Source organism: Salvelinus alpinus, chromosome 10, assembly GCF_045679555.1.
Source record: "Salvelinus alpinus chromosome 10, SLU_Salpinus.1, whole genome shotgun sequence".
NCBI classification, from domain to species: domain Eukaryota; kingdom Metazoa; phylum Chordata; class Actinopteri; order Salmoniformes; family Salmonidae; genus Salvelinus; species Salvelinus alpinus.
In genome coordinates, this window is record NC_092095.1 from 28,325,166 (window position 1) to 28,346,724 (window position 21,559).

The following is a 21,559-nucleotide window of genomic DNA, read 5'->3' on the forward strand; positions in this document are numbered from 1 at the left end:
TTACGTTAGTTGACGTCATGACGTTTTAGAAATCAGGAAGTATTCTACAGCAACAAACAATCCCTATGTTGTTGTCTTGTAACCTGCTTTAGTAGAGAGTATGCCACAGTCTCACTGTAAAGTTAATGTCTTATGTGATAGTGATGGTTAGGTGCCGCAAAAAGAGGAATGCACGAGATAGTTGAGAAACTTGATAGTCTCTTATGACATATGGATCGTGCAGTGTGGATCTCATCAGAGAGTTAACTAATAGTCGTCTTGTAGCCAGCAATCAGCAGTCAGTTTTGCTAGCTAGGGTATTTTGAGTTGCAATAATGGTTATTTACAGTGCCTCAAGCTATGTTCTCTTAGGTGTGGCAAACCTAATCATCATGTCTGCATGTATGGACTATTGTGATACTATTGAAAGCTGTCACGGTCATGATGACACTATGTCAGACCGACAACACTACATTCATGCTTTCAACTTCAACAAGAGTGTGGAGAAACACTTGCACGATTTGGACCACTTCAAACTGTCGTGTAAAAAGCTATTAGGTAAATCCCTCAGAATTGCATTCTTTGTCAACCAAATGCCCAGTAAAGTTTTGACAGTTATTTGCATGATCAAACAGATTTGTAAATAACTTTGTTTGACTTTTCTTGCAGAAGCCTTCCCCCTTGACCAAGTGGATGGCATCTTTGTTCGCTCTGTGAAGAACTGCATTTTTTCAGAGTCTGACCCAACCCCACTCAAAGGCCCTCTGAGACTTGTGGCTGTTTCAAAGGTCATTTTGCAAATTACTTCCAGGGACTAGATATTGTCAAGAAATGTGGTTTACAATGGATGTGAATTAACCTATCATAAGTGTTATAACACTGTCATAACAGCTTAATAGAAGGAGCTACTACATATTCTAATGTAGCTTTGTTTTTCCAGGAGGTCATTGAGGGAATGTTGGATCTAGATGTTGCAGTGTCCCAGTCAGAGGATTTCCTACAGTACTTCAGTGGTGGTAAACTTTTTCCTGGATCCAGCCCTCTGACACACAGATATGGGGGTCACCAGGTACTGTACCATCTCTATACCATTATTCATTTTTCATCACTTTTTTTCTGTATCAATTGCTTAGTCCCTCCTAATACAATATTGAACTTTGAAGAGCCTACTTGTTTATGACTAAATACTCGTGATGTTTTCTTTACTCTTTTAGTTTGGCTACTGGGCAGGTCAGTTAGGAGATGGCCGAGCACATCTCCTTGGTGAATATACTAGCAGGTCAGTAGAACTGGGAATGGATACATGACTACACAGAAGGTTGAGGTTGTAATGACAGCATTTCAACCTGCTTTGCCAACAGGGTATAAATGAGTATTCTTGTGTGTGTTTTTCCACAGAAAGGGTGAAAGATGGGAACTCCAGCTCAAAGGCTCAGGAAAGACTCCATATTCAAGGTCAAATCTACACTTTTATATTTTATAGACCATGACCAACAGGTGTAACATTTCTAGCCTGACCTAACAATGAGGCCCAATCCCAAATCGACCCATAGACCCTACGTCCTATGCACTTGTGAAGATATGAGAGGATTTTGCAAATGTAAGTAATTTGGTAATAGTTCCAGCTTTCTCTCTGATAGGCTAGGAGGACGTTTTACCATATTGCTTAGGCCCAACACATCCTCTCAGATCTCCACAAGTGCATAGGGTGTAGGGTCTCGGGGTCGATTTGGGATTGGGCCCAAGAAAACCTTCTGAGAAAGGTTGTCTGTTGTACTACAGGTCAGGAGATGGCCGAGCTGTGGTCCGCTCCTCAGTCAGAGAGTTCCTGTGCAGCGAGGCCATGCACTTTCTGGGTGTTCCTACTAGCAGAGCTGCCAGGTAACCTGGCCAATGAGCTGCTTTGACTGCTGTCTGTCAAACGCTACCCTACCATACAATTGTTTGATACAATACAGCACTCTGATATACAACTCAAACAGAGTTTTAGCCATAGAGATAGATAAAGGACTCATCTTTATATCTGTGCCATTATACCATCTGTGACAGCATGGGCAGCGCCATTGAGGCTACAACCCATAGGAATCCCCACCCAGTTGTCTACTTGACAACTTTAAAACGGTGGATGATGGCAATGTCCAATATCAATGGCAATGTCCATGCTAAAACGGATTATATCCATGATGAGTACCTATCTCTATGGTTTTAGCTCCCTTTCTCTCTCAAAAGAAATCTCACTCCATCCAAAAATCTCAGAAGATAAAAACACAAGACAAAAAAATAGGCCTTCATTGTACACAATAAAATGCAGAATACATTGTTTTAGATTGCTGCCTATTCTCAACAATGTAGTCTATGATCTTCTCAGCAACAAAAAAAATAGTTTTAATATTAACTTGAATCAGAGTCTAGGGCCAATCCATTGGATAAACAGTGAGAGGCGAGTGCAGATGGCCTAGATTGCTAACATCAACACACAGAACAGACAGGTAGATACAACAGTAGGGTTGAGTTCAGAGGAAGCTGGTGGGAGGAGCTATAGGAGGATGGGCTCATTGTAATGGCTGGAATGGAATCAATGGAATGGAGTGAAACATGTTGTTTCCATGTGTTTGGTACCATTCCAGCTGTTCCATTCCAGCTGTTCCAATGAAGCTGTCCTCCTATAGCTCCTCCCACCAGCTTCCTCTGGCCGAGTTCCTGTCCGACTATATGAGCAGGCGTTGCATTGCATCAACCAATGGTTAACTGCCACGTCATTGACTGTGCAATCGGGCAGCAGGTGGCTATATCATATGATGTGGTGAGCTGATATGTTAAATACCTATCCAAGCGTTATAAGGTCTGGCATGCGTCAGCAATGTAGTTGGGCAGGAACTCAACCTAGGTCTACCCAAGGACCTTTAATGTCATCATTCAGATCACTTCTTCTGTTTCAGCTGTTTCAACATGGTTGAGATCAAATCAAATGTTATTGGTTACATACACGTGTTTAGCAGATGTTATTGCGGGTGTAGCGAAATGCTTGTGTATCTAGCTCCAACAGTGAGGTTATATCTAACAAGTAATATCTAACAATTTCACAACAATACACACTCATCTGAAGTAAAGGAATGGAATTAAGAATATATAAATATTTGGACGAGCAATGTCGGAGCGGCATAGACTAGGATACAGTAAAATAGAATACAGTATATACATATAAGATGAGTAATGCAAAATATGTAAACATTATTAAAATGACTAGTGTTCTATTATTACTGTGAGACTGGACATGTTGACAGTTGCTCAATTGGGTATCATCCTTTTGGTGACAGCTATTGGTCAAGCATGTTTTGGGTTAAGCTTTGAGTGTGGGATCAATATAAACTTGGAAGAGGAGGGATGTAGTGTTGGTTGCTATGCAGACGTTTTTCAGTTTATTCTTTGTTGTAAAATGTGTTGCTTTTATCTCCAAGCCTTATTGTAAGTGAAGAGGCAGTGTGGAGGGACCAGTTCTACAATGGGAAAGTGAAGAAGGAGAGAGGTAAGGGGTGTGACAAGATCAGCTGTGTCCTTATTCTCTATCTTAGGGGCAACCTCCCCTTGTGCTACTCAATGTGCAGACTCATACACACATTGGTGTAATTGTACTGTCCTCATAGATTTTTATAGGTTAAATATGTTATTTGGAAGTTAATATTTGAATCATCTGAAACATGTAAGTAATGTGTGACCTTAAAGTATTAAATATTTGTATTTAAAAAAAATATATATCTATGTTAGTATGTTATTTGGCACTGTTGACTGGTTTCTTGTTATCTTGGCTGAACCCAGGGATTTTTACATTTTTAGTTATGATACTTCATATGGCAAAAGCGTGTGCCAAGCCATGTTATCTTGCAGTAAACACTCCCACTTTTTCTTTTCTTACTAGCAAGGACTTTGCTGATAGCATCTTTATTGCGGAACAATGTGCTTACTATGACTGAGATATGTGGTTGATTAACCTAGCTATCTTAAGAGGAATGCACCAACTGTTAGTCGCACTGGATAAGAGCGTCTGCTAAATGACTCAAATGTAAATGTATATTTTCCCTTCCTGCCATAATCTTTGGATGTTCTCTCCCCAGGAGCGGTTGTTCTGCGGCTGGCCACGTCATGGTTCCGGATCGGATCGTTGGAGGTTCTGGCTAAAGCTGAAGAACTTGATCTTTTAAGGTTAGCATACACAGATCTTCTTTTTTTGTGACCAACTATTTATGTGACTTATTTCTTTCCTCATGAAGGGCTCAGATCATAGACAGGTGTGTATACATAATAACATTCAAAATAATACAGAAACAAAGAATCGACATACTGTATCAGAATACACATATTACAAATGGATCATCATGAAATTGACAGCTGGCGTGAATAGGGAATCTTTCTAACTCTGGACATGAAATGTTTTCATTTTCAGGAAACTGTTGGACTTTGTGATACAGGAGCATTTTCCTTCCATTGATTCAAATGATCCAGGCAAGTATTTGGTGAGTGATGAGAAGTCTATTTTCAATGTTTGTGTTTTTTCTACATTTTCAATAGGCCTATTTTATAATCATGAGGGAAAAACTAAACCTCATTAATAGTTACACTAATGCTCTGTTGAAAAGACCTGTAAAGACAACAGCATACAGTGCCTTCGGAAAGTATTCAGACCCCTTGACTTTTTCCACATTTGTTACGTTACAGCCTTATTCTAAAATTTATGAAATTATTTTTTTCCCTCACCAATCTACACACTACCCCATAATGTCAAAGCAAAAACGTATTATAAATTTTTTTGCGAAAAAATAAAAAACATATTACATTTACATAAGTATTCAGACCCTTTACTTAGTACTTTGTTGAAGCACCTTTGGCAGTGAATACAGCCTCAAGTCTTCTTGGGTATGACGTTACAAGCTTGGCACACCTTTTATTTGGGGAGTTTCTTCCATTCTTCTCTGCAGATCCTCTCAAGCTCTGTCAGGTTGGATGGGGAGCGTCAATGCACAGCTATTTTCAGGTCTCTCCAGAGATGTTCAATCGGGTTCAAGTCCGGGCTCTGGCAAGACCACTCAAGGACACTCAGACAGTTGTCCTGAAGCCACTCCTGCGTTGTCTTGGTTGTGTGCTTAGGGTCGTTGTCCTGTTGGCAGGTGAACCTTCGTCCCAGTCTGAGGTCCTGAGCACTCTGGAGCAGATTTTCATTAAGGATCTCTCCGTACTTTGCTCCGTTTATCTTTCCCTCGAACCTGACTAGTCTTCCAGTCCCTGCCGCTGAAAAACATCCCCACAGCATGATGCTGCCACCACCATGCTTCCCCGTAGGGATGGAGCCAGGTTTCCTCCAGATGTGACGCTTGGCATTCAGGCCGAAGTTTTCAATCTTGGTTTCATCAGACCAGAGAATCTTGTTTCTCATGGTCTGAGAGTCTGTAGGTACCTTTTGGCAAACTCCAAGGAGTGGCTTCTGTCTGGCCTCTCTACCACTCTGATTGCTCAGTTTGGCTGGGCAGCCAGCTCTAGGAAGTCTTGATGGTTCCAAACTTCTTCCATTTCAGAAGGAAGAAGGAGGCCACTATGGAGGCCACTATGTTCTTGAGGATTTTCAATCCTGCAGAAGTGTTTTGGTACCCTTCCCTAGATCTCTGCCTCCACACCAGTGGTGTAAAGTACTTAAGTAAAAATACTTTAAAGTACTACTTAAGTATATTTGTGGGGTATCTGTACTTTACTTTGCTATTTATCTTTTTGACAACTTTTACTTTACTACATTCTTAAAGAAAATAATGTACTTTTTACTCCATCCATTTTCCTTGACACCCAAAAGTACTTGTTACATTTTGAATGCTTAGCAGGAAAAGAAAATGGTCCAATTCACAAACGTATCAAGCAAACATCCCTGGTCATCCCTACTCACTAAACACAAATGCTTTGTTTGTCTGAGTGATGGAGTGTGCCCCTGGCTATCCATAAATAAATAGAAAACAAGAATGGTGCCTTAATATAAGGAATTTGAAATGAAATGATACTTGATACTTAAGTATGTTTTAGCAATTACATTTACTTTTGATACTTAAGTATATTTTAAACCAAATGCTTTTAGACTTTTACTCAAGTAGTTTTACTGGGTGACTATCACTTTTACTTGAGTCATTTTCTATTAAGGTATCTTTACTTTTACTCAAGTATGACAATTGGGTACTTTTTCCACCACTGCTTGACACAATCCTGTCTCAGAGCTCTACGGACAATTCCTTCGACCTCATGGCTTGGTTTTTGCTCTTACATGCACTGTCAACTGTGGAACCTTATATAGACAGGTGTGTGCCTTTCCAAATCATGTCCAATCAATTGAATTTACCACAGGTGGACTCCAATCAAGTTGTAGAAACATCAAGGATGATCAATGGAAACAGGATGCACCTGAGCTCAATTTCGAGTCTCATAGCAAAGGGTCTGAATACTTATGTAAATAAGGTATTTCTGTTTTCGCTTTGTCCTCATGGGGTATTGTGTGTAGATTGCTGAGGAAAATGTTTTATTTAATACATTTTAGAATAAGGCTGTAACGTAACAAAATGTGGAAAAAGTCAAGGGGTCTGAATACTTTTCCGACAGCATTGTAGCTCACTCTAGGACTCTATCACGCTGGGCATTGGAAATGAATGACCTGAATACTCAAATAATAAAGTGCCTCTAATTATTTCTGAACCTCTCTTCATCATCTTGGCCTACAATGGTCTAATTTGCCTTTGGGCGTTGTTGATAATTGACATTTAGGCTTAAATACACAACTAAAATATTACTTACCGGTTCAATGAGCTCAGTATATAATGCTCAAACATTAAATATTTTATACTGAACAAGTGTTTTCAATCTGTATATTTTTGTACATGCTAATTTTTGTTGTGTGTGGCCTCAGATATTTTACTCCAGGGTTGTGAATGAGACTGCTCACCTCATTGCCCAGTGGATGTCTATTGGCTTTGCACATGGTGAGTAGTACTTCGTATGACAAATTACTGCACTTCAGCAAAATAATGCACTTGAATCCAATCAAATTTGATATTGGCGTTATCAGTCACAATTACGATGATAGGAGCAGTTTATAAGTCAAAATACACTCTTTATGAGTGTATTTTATGAGAAATACGAATTTGTGAAATGGCACTATTCTAACATGCAGTATGCACATAATTCCATTCTGTTCATACTGTATGGTGGTTAACTATGTGTTTATATAGTATTTCATTACCCTAACAGGAGTATGCAACACGGATAACTTCAGCCTACTGTCTATCACCATTGACTACGGACCGTTTGGCTTTATGGAAGCCTACAACCCAAGTATGTACAGTATCTCATTCATGCATATACTGCCCTTTCAGGACGTATTGATATCTAATGTTATTCATATTGGCCCACTGTTTCTGTCATTTTGTACCTACAGGTTTCTATTTCTTTTTCATATGTTGTTGAACAGAATGCCTGTTGGTAGCCGATTTGTTTTACAGTGGCGAAGAAGTGAAGAGAAACCTTCCTATCACTTATTTGATTAGAGCTTACTTCAGGATTTGGGCACTGCTAACTAGCGTTAGCGCAACAACTGGACGTCTTTGGTAACTGCTAGCATGTTAGTAGATATCATAGACTTCCAGTCATTGCGCTAACACTAGTTAGCATTGGTTCGCGAAACTACCTCTAATTTCATTCATACTGAATGTGGAGACATAAAAATTGTATCCATGAGTTCATCTGGCTCTGGGGAAGTGGATATGAATCCCGAAGTATCCCTTTAAAGTTTAGGTATCACATATCATGTAAGCTTTAATCAAATAAGTGATAAGAGCAGTGTGCAGGTTTCTCTTTTCTTTGAAGTGATCCTATTTTTACCACACAACTGCAATGAGAACTCAGATGTGCAAGTGCTTTTTGAAATTTGAATCAATAGTGTTGAAGTAGGAAACTGATATTTTCAGATTTTGTCCCCAACACATCTGATGAGGAGGAGAGGTACAGTATCGGGGCTCAGGCCAATGTTGGTCTGTTCAACCTGGAGAAACTCCTAGAAGCCCTAACTCCAGTGCTGACCATAGAACAGAGGCAAGGGTAAGTATGGGAAGGGTTATACCGACTGTTCTGACGAGTATAACCCCAACTTATTTTTTAACCAATTCTGAAATGTGATATCGGTTTGCACGTCAGACATGTCAGAAAAGTACATCATTACTTTCCCATGACGTTTGTTTGGCAGAGGATGTTGGGGAATGTACACTGTGACAATACATTGTTTTCTGTTTTTTTAAGGGCTGGGCTAATACTGAAAGGGTACCCACATATATACCAGATGAGGTAATTTATCTCCCTGTCTCTCTCAATTTCTCTGGGTTGTGTGCGCATTTGAATGTGTCTGTAAGTTCCCTTTTTCCTCCAAATATTATGTTCAACTTTATCATTCCAGGTTTCACAAGCTGTTCAAGGCAAAGTTAGATTTACTTGGCGAGGACGAGGAGGAGGATGAATATCTCATTGCATTTCTGCTTAAGGCAAGTGGTCCATTGCTCTAAGATTCCGTGTGTGTCCATCTCTGACCCTGTGAGTGACCTTTGACCTGATGTTGGTATATTGTCCCTGTCCAGTGCATTTTATTGGCTGTCTTTCTCTCTCCTGTGTCTCTGATTGGCTTTTTCCTCCTCAGCTGATGGAGGACACAGGTGCAGACTTCACCATGACCTTCAGACAGCTGAGTGAAGCCTCAATGCAGCAGCTTCACAACATGTCCAACTTACAGGTCATACATATTGCTTATTAACCCTCTACAAACAATCACAAGAGAATATACTGCTGACTAACTACATTATAGGGCCAATCTGCAATTGCTACATCCATTTTTGGACTTTTTAAATGAGTTATATATAGCCATTGATTCTTGAAGATGTGTTGTTTTTCAAATTGCAGATTGCCCCTTAAAGAACTAAAGTCCTCTCCTCTTTCATCCCTGTTAGGTGATGTGGGCCCTGCAGAACCTGGCTTCGCATAAGATGTACCCGGAGTGGGTCAGCATGTACCTGCATAGACTAAAAAGGTATGTACAATAGGAATGCACTGTTATCATACATTTGGTTAATATGCTTTTTATGACCTCAGTTTCTCTCAAATATTCTGATGACTCATTACTCAACTGTGTCCCATATTTGGGGGACTTTGAGCAGTTCTGCACCGGTTTACAAAACGCTCTGTGAACGTCGTTGGGTCCCATGTTTTAAAATAGTGCCGATATTGTACCGTCACTAAGTATGATCATATTTATTTTAGTTAAGAAATGTGAAATCTTCTAGTAAGTAGTTTGATTGTTACTATATTTTGAAAGCATTTGTCATTTCTAGCCCCATTGCCCAACTTTTGTTGAATTGTAAGAATTTTAAAGATTGTTCATATTTTTATAATATTGATACTGTCATTGAGCTTGTGTCCTCTAAAGTGGGTACACCTCAGCAATGTATAACTTTTTACCAGGAAGGAGAGTTCCAGACCCTTCTAAAACTATGCAATATTATCAGTTATTGTTTATGGCCATTCATGAAAAGTAATTACGTTTGGGTATGTCTCTTTAGGCAGAAATAAAATGTTTGCCCTATCATTTATCATGGGGCGGCAGCATAGCCTAGTGGTTAGAGCGTCGGACTAGTAACCGAAAGGTTGCAAGATCGAATCCCCGAGCTGACAAGGTACAAAATCTGTCGTTCTGCCCCTGAACAAGGCATTTAACCCATTGTTCCTAGGCCGTCATTGAAAATATGAATTTGTTCTGAACTGACTTGTAACTGGCTCGATTAACATTAGTCTCACAGATTCATGGCATAATGTCAGATGATTGATTCTTTGTTTTTAATGGCTCAGGCAGGGAGGTGATTCTGATGAGGATCGTCAACACAGGATGAAAAGTAAGCAGTCGCCATGGGAATGCCGACAGATTGACCTGATAGCTAGCTCCAGTCCTCTGACTGATTATGCAGTCCTCTCCTACTGAATAAGGGCAAGGAAGAAAGGGGACCTTTGCAAATAATCTTGTTTGTTATTGATTTATCTTTGTTGCTTGGTAGAACGAAATAAACCATTTACATCTGAGATGATCAAACTTTCCACAGGGATCAATCCCAGATATGTGCTGCGGAACTGGATGGCAGAATCTGCAATACGGAAGGCTGAGGGGAATGATTTCTCAGAGGTAAATCGTTTGAACTACATTTAAATACAGGTTGTATTGTACGTAAATTAAGCTCATGAAAGCTATTTCATTCAGAAGGTTGCGAACAGTCAAAACATTAGTACTTGATTCTGCCACTATTTTGCACTGGACTAAAACAGTACCTGCCACATTTAAAACAACCATAAGATTATCTTTACTTACTATGTACTCTGATCAATAGGTGAAGCTGCTGCAGCGGACACTGGCACAACCCTACCTCACACAGGACGCAGCAGAGGAGGCAGGTTATGCAGCACAACCCCCATGGTGGGCCCAGGGGTTAAATGTCAGCTGTTCCTCATGAGGGATGCCTCTGCCCCAATGACAGGACGTATATTTGTAGTGTATTCAGAATGTGTTCAGTGCAAAACATTTCTCTTGAACACGTCATTCAGGATAACCAGTATCTGCATTGTTTAGTAACGGATGTTTGACTTTTCACAATTATCTTCCTAGCTATCGTGGTGGAATTATTCTGGAACAAAACATTTAGTTCAGTACTTTGCACACAAAAACATTCACGCAACTGTTGGATGACCAGAACCCTGATTGCTGACCTCATGTGATTGAATATAAAGGAAAGGGCACAGATGCAATTTTGCAAACACTCATAACATGTAATGACATTTCATTTATAATACAGTCATGCTGAGCAACATTACCCTTTCATTTTTTAGAAAACAGTCTCCCTTCGCCTCCAAGACGCATTTAAACAGTAATAATCTAACCTTGAGGAAATGCTTCCACTTTTCAACCTCATTCATCCATCACCTTACCAGTCTATATGTATGAAAACTGCACGTTTCTACATTCTTTGGTCAAACAGATATGGGTCCATCTTTTTAAATAATACCCTATGACAGATTAGGGTGAATCTTAATCATTTGATAGTGTAAAACATTTCCCCCTTTGATATTTTCAAAATACACCCCACCCCCTAGGGAATAGGGTGCCATGTGGGACTCAGCCCTTTACCAGCAAATGTTATTGAACACAAGGTGTATAGGTACTTTGTAGAAAGTACAAATAAAAAGAGAGCAGAAGTTCCCGCTCACAGTCCTCCCAAGTATACACAACCAAATGTGAGTAATTTATTGCTCAGAATATATTAAATTCTTTGTGTAAAGTGTTTACCAAATCGCTGAGCCATAATTTGGTAGAGGGAACTTCCTTTTTCCAAAATGAGACACAGTTGTTGGGGCTTGGTTAATCTGTTTAAGGTTTGAGACTCCCAGGATGATCAGAGGCAGGTCTGGGTCAATTGAAGTCTCCAGAAATTCAGAGAGGATCCTAAAAATTCCAGACCAATAACCATGCAGGTTAGAGTATAGGACAAAGCAGTGGACTAATGTACCCTCCATTGCATGACATATATCACATAGGGGAGGTATCAGGAAATATCCTAAGCAGCTTAGTTATGAAATAGTGTAATCTGTAAGATCTTGAAATGTATTAGACAAGATCTCAAGTTAATTGAGCAGGTGTGGCCATCCTCCCAGTGCAACAGAAATGACAGTGTAGTTCTTCCTCCCATTTTGCCTTAATGGCATCTGTTTCGGGTGTGAAAAGTCAGACGAGATATCAGCTTGGCTGTGGTTGGACATTTTGATTCAAACATTGAAGGTTTAGCATCTTCAAATTAGATGTTTTAATTGGAATCTGTAGGTATCAGAAAGTTATAGGTTCCCTCAGCAAATCAGAGGCCAAGGTCATGTGTATATTACACACACCTAAAGTTTGGCCACCTACTTATTCCAGGGTTTATTTATTTTTACAATTTTCTACATTGTGGAATAGTGAAGACATCAAAAATATGAAACATGTAAGAAAAACAATGTTGTTAAAAACAAAATATATTTCATGAGATTCTTCAAAGTAGCCTCCCTTTGCCTTGATGACAGCTTTGCACACTATTGGCATTCTCTCAACCAGATTCATGAGGTAGTCACCTGGAATGCATTTCAATTATTAACAGGTATGCCTTAATTTAATTTGTGGAATTGCTTTCCTTGAGCCAATCAGTTGTGTTGTGACAAGGTAGGGGTGGTATACAGAAGAAAACCCTATTTGGTTAAAGTCCATATTATGGCAAGAACAAACAGCCCATCATTACATTAAGTTTCTTCAAGTGCAATCGCAAAAACCAAGCGCTATGAAACTGGCTCCCATGAGGACCTCCACAGAACAGACCGAGTTACCTCTTCTGCAGAGGAGAAGCGTTAACTGCACCTCAGATTGCAGCCCAAATAAATTTCACAGAATTCAGACATCAACTGTTCAGAGACAAAGAAATCAGGCTTTCATGGTTGAATTGCTGCAAAGAAACCACACCAAGACTTGCTTGGGCCGAGAAGCATGAGCAACAGACTTTAGACCAGATGAAGTCTGTCCTTGGGTCTGATGAGTTTGGATCCAACCGCCGTGTCTTTGAGACGCAGAGTAGGTGAACGGATGATCTCTGCTTGTGTGGTTCCCACTGCAAAGCATGGAAGTTATGGTGCTTTGCTGGTAACAGTCTGATTTATTTAGAATTCAAGTCTGGCTACCACAACATTCTACAGCGATAAGCCATCCCATCTGGTTTGCGCTTAGGACTATCATTTGTTTTTCAACAGGACAATGACCCAATACACCTCCAGGCTGTGTAAGGGCTATTTGACCAAGGAGAGTGATGGTGTGCTGCATCAGATGACCTGGCCTCCACAATCACCCAACCCAATTGAGATGGTTTGGGATGAGTTGGACCGCAAAGTGAAGGAAAAGCAGCCAAGTGCTCAGCTTATGTGGGAACTCCTTCAAGACTGTTGGAAAAGCATTCATCATGAAGCTGGTCGAGAGAATGCCACAAGTGTGCAAAGCTGTCAAGGCACAGGGTGGCTACTTTGAAATCTCAAATATTGAGTCATTTAACATTTTTTGGGTTACTACATGATTCCATGTATTATTTCATAGTTTTGATGTCGTCACTATCTACAATGTAGAAAATAGTACAAGTAAACAAAAACCCTTGCATGAGTAGGTGTCCAAACTTTTAACTGGTAGTGTATATGGACACAGCCCTTTACTGTCCCCATGGAGAAGCAAACCAAGACAAGCACTGTAGTCAAGTGTTTATTGTACATTTCATAAATAGTGAGTACATACATGGTGAGCTTTAAGAGTTAATTCGTAAGTGTAGAGGATAACAATAAAAGTGCATTTACTTCACTTGTTACAATGTGCTCGTGAAAAATTAGCATCTTGTGTCTTTTCTGTGAAGTCCTGAGGGGGGAAACAAATGTTGGAATTTACCAAAAAGGTGACATAACATTTCAAAAGCTGCTAAAAGTGTTTTACACAGTACTGTACAGTAGGGTTTACAGTAGAGCACTACCTTGTGATTGAGAAATGTGTTTCTTCTGTTTAATCAAGTGTCTGGGTCCGAGCTTAATATTACTTTCATTGTTGTCAGGGTTGGACAAAGCCGCTTTCCACAACTTCTCTGTAGGAACAGAAATGAAAGGGCCATTAGTCAAACATTTCAACGTAAATGTTGAAATAAACTTAAATATAGCAACTGCCAAATGTTTAAAATGCTCTATGGAACCAATGCAGGCTAAAACTGGTTTACACATTACATCAATAACAATGCTTTGGGCTTACCTTCTTGAGATTTCTGTGCCGTGAGGTAGCATTGGTCCTGGTGTTGGTCTTGGTTTCTCCATGTGTCCTGAAGTGGGACAGAGACGCCAAGGTTCTCCTCATTTCGCTCCCTGATGACATTGCCATGGGGATGGCGTCGCGGCCCCCCCAACACAGCAGTAGGGGGCCGATGGGGCTCTTCACAGGAACAGTTCTTCTCCCTCAGTTTTGCGTGCGGACCCATGAGACACTGCTGGATGGATCAAGAATGCATTTGACCACTTAAAAAGGTGCACTGCAGAAAACACCCCGCATTTCCAGTGGTGTAAAGTACTTAAGTATCTGTACTTTATATTTGACAACTTACTTCATAACATTCCTGAAGAAAGTCATGTACATTTTACTCCATCCATTTTCCCTGACACCCAAAAGTAATCATTACATTGACAGGAAATTGGTCCAATCATGCACTTTCAGAGAACATCCCTGGTCATCCCTACTGCCTCAGATCTGCCAGAATCACTAAACACAAATGCTTAGTTTGTAAATTATGTCTTAGTGTTGGTGGGCCCTTGGCTATCTGTAAATAAATAATTGTTTGCTTAATAAGGAATGTGAAATGATATATACTTTGATACAAGTATATTTTACAGCCAATACTTCTGGACTTTTAATCCATTTTACCAGGTGACTTTCAATTATACTCAAGTCATGACAATTGGGTAGTTCTTCAAACCACTGACCATTTCCTGGTTGCAAAAATTCTAATAGTTTGCCTAAATTCAGTTAGACAAAAACAAGTATAGTGAGGAGAATCATAGCACCATTAAAACCAAAAATGTCGTATTTTCAGCTGGTGTATAAAACGGGAAGTAAAAACCAAACTTAATGGAAGCATAGAATGTGTATAGGTTGGCCCTAGTCAAAAGTAGTGCACTATATATCAAATAGTGTCATTCGCCAGTGTACAACAGTGTGCAGTACTTGCCTCAGAGTGGCGCTTCATGGAGGACTGAGGCCTCCTGGGGTCCCTCAGTTTGGGCCTCGGTCCTGCCCGACACGAACTGTTAGGTAGATTGATATTTCATGTCATTACGGCAGGAACATTTCATGTCAAACCAGCAGCAGACAAAAATACTAATTGCGAGCTTGGGACAATAAGGTTCTGTCTGCAAAGCAATAATTGAAATCATTATTTTCAGCTTGACTTGTGGTATTTAGAGTACTGTGTATGTAGAGAACATTGAACATAACAAGGCTATGTACATTGACAAATGCAGATTGAACCTTTAGTCCCAAGCGCAACATACTGTACAAGGCATAATCCAAAGTCCGAAGGCATAAAATGTGCCATGCCACAACCAATACCTGTTCTCAGAGGTCTCACCCTCCGTCTCTTCGTTTTGTGGTCCGCTGGGAACATCTGACCCGGAACCTTTCCTCGTTACCCGCCTCCGGGCGAGGCATTTGCAGGCTGCACACGTCTGGGCTAGGATATATTCCTCCCATGGTGGAACGGGGACCCCTTGTCGTTTTACAATCAGAGCATCCAGGCCTGGTCCTGGACTGCCAGGTATCTTGTTCACTCTGCATTTTGTCGTCAAACATCTGGCACAGATGCGCTCCCTTTTGTGGCCACCAGAGGTCCCCGTGTTCACATTGAAGGTCCGGTTAGCACAGAACTCTTGATCAGAGTAGCTCCTCCTGTCAACCTTGTCTCTGAGTCTGCATCCCTCTCCCTTAAGCCTGAGTGGAGCGGTTGTAGTGACTGAAACACAACGAGGATCTTTAGGCTCTTGGTCTGGTTTCCATTTGGGGCTAGACCGCTTAAGTGGGCTGCCTCTGAGGATCTTGCGCTGCTCCTCAACATCAGAAGGCATCTTGCTGTGATAGTAGACGTTGCCAATGTCGCCCAGCCAGCTAGTTGAGGGACGGTATGTGGGTAACCCCCCAAAGGAGGTATCCTGATGATCAAGGTCACTCACCACACCCCTCTTTTGACTGGTCTCTGGAGATGTGGGAGCATTGTCCGTTTTGTTAAGACTGGATATTGCAGGTACCTCAATCACATTGGGGATCATCTCTGCCATTGATACATTTTCATTCAAAGGGCTCTCCGCCATGGGGACTTCCTCCAGAGAGACCACCTCAGCTTTGGGGACCTTCTCCGCCCCAGAGACCTCAACCTCAACTATGGGGACCACCTCCGCCGTGGGAACTTCCTCCACCATGGGGACTTCCTCCACGTCCACGGGGCTCAGTGCCTCCCTGTGGGGCTCCATCAGGCCCTGCTGGATCATAAACTCTGCTGAGGGGACGTACGGTGCCAGAGACGCCGACCACACAGACGCCTCAATCTTCCTCAGCTCTTCTAAGTACTGCATGTCAAAGGGCAGGTGGAGGATCTTAAAATAGACACTCTTGGAGCCGTTCCCACTCAGTTCTCCGTCATTCCTTGTAAGTTGAGGAACATCAGCGTTGTGGCTTTGGACCACCACTCTGTAGTCCATATCAGATTCAGAAATCCCTGGTCGTTCGGCCAGTGTTTTCGCGATGAAAGAGTCACAATCGTCAAGAGCAAGGAAGTTACCTGGTCCGCCACTCGAGGGCGACCCATCCATTAGAAGTATATCCGTGCAGGCTTGCTGGAGACACTGATCCCCCTCCTCCCCAACCAAACCCATCCCATCCTGGCCATGGAGCATCCTGCCCTGTGAGGCCTTGTGGTGGTGGAGGGAGGAGGAAGAGCAGAGCTGCACCAAGTCTTCATCTGTCCCAGACACGCTGTGGGCGGTGCACAGTTCAGATGTCTCATGGGAGTGGAGGATATTTAACCCTGTGGGCGTGCTGTGGCACTCCAGCCTCAACTCCTCCACCTAAGATAAAAGAAAGGATGGTATTTTGTCAGTTTATACACAAATTTGCCTCGTGTCATAACTCATTACAAGACACCAAAAATATACAGAAACAGAACACAAGGAACTGTACAGGGGATAAAAATAAATGACAAATTCACATCACCTCTGTCTGGAACACAAAGCTGCCCTTCTGGGGGGCAGCAGATCTGGTGGAGATAGGAGTGTTGTTGGGGGTGGGTGCCAATACAATGTCCTGGTAGGCTGGTGATTTAGACATCACCTCCTGCACAACAGAGGCTGGGGATAGTGACTGGGCAGCTGTGCAACTGGTGTCGCTGCCAGATTCAGAGTTGGTTTGGACATTACTTTTCATAGACGAGTCAGCGTTCGAGAGTTTGGGGTCAGAGCGTGCTGCTCCTAATGTGGGCTCAGTCTGTACCTAGGATAAAAAGGGGAATATTGTCTTAGTACTGCTGTATACAAAATAAACACTAAATTAAAAATTGCAACATAATACATATAGGTACATTGCACATTATACATATGTACAACCACAGTGCCTTTGGAAAGTATTCAGATCGGTTGACATTTCCCACATTGTTACTTTACAACCCTTTTCTAAAATGAATTAAATAAAAATCCTCAGCAATCTACACACCCCATAATGATAAAGCAAAACTTGTTTAGAAATGTTTGATTTTTTTTTTTTAATGAACTTACTTACATAATTATTCAGACCCTTTACTTTGACTCAATTGAGCTCAGGTGATTCCCGTTTCCATTGATCATCCTTGAGATGTTTCTACAACTTGATTGGAGTCCACCTGTGGTAATTTCAATTGATTGGACATGATTTGGAAAGGCACATACCTGGTCTATGTAAGGTCCCACAGTTGACAGTGCATGTCAAAGGGACAACCAAGCCATGAGGCAAAAGGAATTGTCGGTAGAGCTCCGAGACAGGATTGTGTCGAGGCACAGATCTGGGGAAGCGTACCATATAATGTCTGCAGCATTAAAGGTCCCAAGAACAGTGGCCTCCATCATTCTTAAATGGAAGAAGTTTGGAACCACCAAGACTCTTCCTAGAGCTGTCCACCCGGCCAAACTGAGAAATCAGGGGAGAAGGGCCATGGTCAGGGAGGTGACCAAGAAGCCGATGGTCACTAAAAGAGCTCCAGAGTTCCTCTGTGGAGATCGGAGAACCTTCCAGAAGGACAACCATTTCTGCAGACAGCGCGCTTGGAGTTTTCCAAAAGGCACCTAAAGGACTCAGACCATGAGAAACAAGATCCTCTGGTCTGATGAAAACAAGATTGAACTCTTTGGCCTGAAAGCCAAGTGTCACATCTGGAGGAAACCTGACCCAATCCCTACAGTGAAGCATGGTGGTGGAAGCAGCATGCTGTGGGCATGTTTTTCAGCAGCAGGGACTGGGAGACTAGTCAGGATCGAGGGAAAGATGTGAATGGAGCAAAGTACAGAGAGACTTGAAGTCCTGAGCTCTCTGGAGCAGATTCTCAGACTGGGGTGAAGGTTCACCTTCCAACAGGACAACGACCCTTAGCCCACAGCCAAGACAACGCAGGAGTGGCTTCTGTACAAGTCTCTGAATGTCCTTGAGCTGCCCAGCCAGAGCCCGGACTTGAAGCCGATCGAACATCTCTGGAGAGACCTGAACAGCTGTGCAGCAACGCTCCCCATCCAACCTGACAGCTTGAGGGGATCTGCAGCGAAGGCAGAAACTCCCGAAAAACAGGTGTGCAAAGCTTGTAGTGTCATACCCAAGGAAACGCAAGGCTGTAATCACTGCCAAAGGTGCTACAACAAAGTATTGAGTAAAGGGTCTGAATATTTATGCAAACGTAATCTCTTATAAATTAACAAACTTTTCTAAAAACCTGTTTTTCTTTGTTATGGGGTATTGTGTGTAGATTTAGGGTAAAAATTATATTTTGTCAAATTTAGAATAAGGCTGTAATGTAACAAAATGTGGGAAAAGTCAAGGGGTCTGAATACTTTCTGAAAGGACAATACCTCAGAGTTGATCATCTCCCTGCTGGTGGCTGGAGCATTGTGCTGGTAGCGGAACCTGTGGGCATCAGTCATTATAGTATCCATTATTATTAGTATGATGTGATTTGAGGTACCATCTAAAAAGCGTTGATGTATGAAGGTGTTAACACATTGTATGGTATACTGATGTATATTGATGTATCAGAATTCTTTGTTTGGTGTATTTCACACAATCATTGGCTTGGCATACGACATTTGTAATGAAAGCAATATCAACTGAAATAAAATAGTCCAAACAACCTGCGTGCATGGTAAGCCATGGTCTGTGGGTAGTGGGTGGTGTGGTAGTGGGGGTTGATCATACGCCTGTAGTCTGCCAGGTGGAGCTGAGAGTGGGGTAGGATGTAACCCGGAGGCTCCATGTAGGGACTGGGCTGGAAGGGACTCGGTATCATACCATAACCTCCTGACAAACAGATTTAAGTGTCCATCTTTACTTTAAGTGACAAAATTCAACTAACACATGACCTACATGGCACTTAACAGATTTAAGTGTAGAAACGTGGCCCTTCTAGACCCTGGTCAAAAGTAGTGTACTATGTATAGGTATGTGTGCCATTAGTATAATAGGGTGCATTTAGGATAAGACCAAGGCTTTACTGGAGGTCAATACCTCCATGGTACTTACCCATCCCAGGGAAGCCGCAGTAAGGGTTGTATGGCATGGGCCACTGATAGGGTAGAGCAGAGGGGTATAGCTGGGAAGGGTATGGCTGGGAAGGGTATGGTTGGGAAGGGTATGGCTGGGAAGGGTATGGCTGGGAAGGGTATGGCTGGGAAGGGTATGGCTGGGAAGGGTGTATGTAGAAGAATGGTCTGCTGTGCTGGATGTGGTGATGGGGCTGCTGGTGCTCAAATGACAAAGTAGATTTTTTATATTCACAGGATACAGATTAGAGTGCACAGTTCAATGACATTCTCTTGCCTTAGGTGTATTTAGTCAGATTCCGTTGCGCAACATTGTTGTGCATGCGGCAGGTAGCCTAGTGGTTAGAGCGTTGGACTTGTAACCGAAAGGTTGCAAGATTGAATCCCCGAGCTGATAAAGTAATAATCTGTCGTTCTGCCCCTTTGAGAATAAGAATTTGTTCTTATCTGACTTGCCTAGTCAAATAAATCATCTGTTGCAAATGTTAAACAAAACGCCGTTATTTGTAAAATAGAATCATGCATTTGTTACAGAACATTATCGACTCCCGAAACAGAATTCGATTAACAAATACATCCCAGTTAATTTGTGACAGGTAATCCTGGGTTGTATGCATTAGTTTAATTCAACACATTTAGTTGCAAATGTTTTTCAACAGAAAACATTCGTTTAACGGAACAAAGCGGGGAGACCTACCAGGGATGTATTCATTAGATTGATGCAAAACGAAAACGAGTTTGTTGGACAAAATTAAGTATGACCCCTCCCTTGTTTGCGCAGTTTGTTTCCATTGCAATAACTAACGAATACGCAGCTGAATTTGTCCAATAAACTGTTGTAAAACATTTTACATTGAGTTTAGCAACGGACTAAGACTAATGAATATACCCCAAGTATCACACGGGAGGATCTTCGTAACTATTTAGACAGAAGGAAAGTCCAACAAGTCCAACGAACAGCCGCTACATTCACTTGCCATAAATGCTTACTTGCTGGTGTGGGGGCTGATCCTCAGGACGTGGAACTCCGTAAGGTCCAGGGTGGCCTGGGTGTCGGGGGCCCTGGCCCGGCTGAGGTCCATGGGCTGGGTTGGACCCACGAGGGCCCGCTCCAAATGCATGCTGTGCTGTAGACGCGGTTGTTTCCATATCTGTAGGAGAATTTAAAAAACGCAGGGTGAAGAATCTCATCAATCAGTGTTGGTATTTTCTACAGTTTACTATGTATATTTGTTTGACTGAATTTTCAAAAGTTTTTGAAGTATGTCTAAGCACACAAACGCTTTAAGAACACTAAGCTCTTTAAATTATTATGCTAAAATAGGGGGGAGAGGCAGGCAATGAACAAATATGACGTACTCGCAAAACGAATATAACTATCTAGGAATCAGTATGGCATGCGTGATGGGCATTAAATAGGGAATTGAAGAGGGTTGGGCCATTGACCACGTTTTGGGCTTTAAAAAATTATAACCGATTAGATGTACTAATTATACAAGGTGCACCTGATTCCGTTCACCCAATCAACTCGTAAAAGAGGTTGTCGTAATGGCGGTAGAGATACTCTGAATGATAGGCTATGAAAAGCCAAATTACATTTACTCCTGAGGTGCTGACCTGTTGCACCCTTGACAACCACTGTGATTATTATTATTTGACCCTGCTGGTCATCTATGAACATTTGAACATCTTGAGCATGTTCTGTTATAAACTCCACCTGGCACAGCCAGAAGACGACTGGCCACCCCTCATAGCCTGGTTCCTCTCTAGGTTTCTTCTGTTAGGATTTATGTTTATGTACTATAGCCCGCTACCATATTGTTTGAAGATGAATATTGTTTTGTTACACACACACACACATAAACAATGCAGATGTGTGTGTGTGTATGTGTGTAAAGATTGAGCAACATAGAGTGCCTTGATGCAAAAGCTGTGGTCAATCTGGAGAGGGGAGGGGTGCATATCTCTAGGCCAACCAGGGGGGGTAGGACACTGGACAATACCAAATAAGGAACTGTTTGAGTGTAGGATCTGGGGGGAGACACAAGACGGATCTAATCTACGCAACGACCAGATGCGTACAGATGAGAGCACCAAGGGACTGGGACCAGTCTGAGTG

The 21,559-nt window shown here is 41.8% G+C and overlaps 2 protein-coding genes across 8 annotated transcripts; one reads left to right on the top strand and one right to left on the bottom strand.

Moving 5' to 3' along the window:
* The first annotated feature begins 19 nt into the window (after positions 1-19).
* Positions 20-10,895, top strand: LOC139531848 (protein adenylyltransferase SelO-like). 2 transcript variants are annotated; one of them, XM_071328762.1, is made up of 19 exons: positions 20-537; positions 649-767; positions 920-1,048; positions 1,194-1,258; positions 1,378-1,434; positions 1,762-1,860; positions 3,438-3,505; positions 4,092-4,179; positions 4,421-4,490; positions 6,911-6,983; positions 7,252-7,335; positions 7,968-8,097; positions 8,296-8,340; positions 8,450-8,534; positions 8,687-8,779; positions 8,994-9,073; positions 9,889-9,932; positions 10,137-10,216; positions 10,419-10,895. In XM_071328762.1, the coding sequence occupies exons 1-19, from the start codon at positions 315-317 to the stop codon at positions 10,539-10,541; spliced, it is 1,755 nt and encodes a 584-aa protein (XP_071184863.1). In that variant the 5' UTR covers positions 20-314; the 3' UTR covers positions 10,542-10,895. The 2 variants fall into 2 exon arrangements, with proteins under 2 accessions (XP_071184863.1, XP_071184864.1); XM_071328763.1 differs by having other exon boundaries at positions 30-537; positions 652-767.
* Positions 10,896-13,335: 2,440 nt separating this feature from the next.
* LOC139531845 (uncharacterized) lies at positions 13,336-20,894 on the bottom strand. Of its 6 annotated transcripts, none has more exons than XM_071328736.1 (11): positions 20,800-20,894; positions 20,431-20,591; positions 19,421-19,634; positions 19,033-19,198; positions 18,754-18,808; positions 16,880-17,155; positions 15,227-16,734; positions 14,847-14,922; positions 13,880-14,108; positions 13,611-13,718; positions 13,336-13,498 (listed from the first exon to the last, which is right to left on the bottom strand). In XM_071328736.1, the coding sequence occupies exons 2-11, from the start codon at positions 20,587-20,589 to the stop codon at positions 13,470-13,472; spliced, it is 2,820 nt and encodes a 939-aa protein (XP_071184837.1). In that variant the 5' UTR covers positions 20,590-20,591; positions 20,800-20,894; the 3' UTR covers positions 13,336-13,469. The 6 variants fall into 6 exon arrangements, with proteins under 6 accessions (XP_071184837.1, XP_071184836.1, XP_071184835.1 ...); XM_071328735.1 differs by having other exon boundaries at positions 13,880-14,111; XM_071328734.1 differs by having other exon boundaries at positions 19,421-19,637.
* Positions 20,895-21,559: the final 665 nt, after the last annotated feature.

Excerpts from the sequence above, each read along its gene's own strand:
- LOC139531845 (XM_071328731.1), bottom strand. The coding sequence starts at position 20,589 with ATGGAAACAACCGCGTCTACAGCACAGCATGCATTTGGAGCGGGCCCT. Across the intron at positions 13,719-13,879 it reads GGCACAGAAATCTCAAGAAG|AGAAGTTGTGGAAAGCGGCT; the intron begins GTAAGCCCAAAG and ends CTGTTCCTACAG. Across the intron at positions 13,499-13,610 it reads ACACATTTCTCAATCACAAG|GACTTCACAGAAAAGACACA; the intron begins GTAGTGCTCTAC and ends TTCCCCCCTCAG.
- LOC139531848 (XM_071328762.1), top strand. The coding sequence starts at position 315 with ATGGTTATTTACAGTGCCTCAAGCTATGTTCTCTTAGGTGTGGCAAAC. Across the intron at positions 768-919 it reads GACTTGTGGCTGTTTCAAAG|GAGGTCATTGAGGGAATGTT; the intron begins GTCATTTTGCAA and ends TTGTTTTTCCAG. Across the intron at positions 9,074-9,888 it reads TACCTGCATAGACTAAAAAG|GCAGGGAGGTGATTCTGATG; the intron begins GTATGTACAATA and ends TTAATGGCTCAG.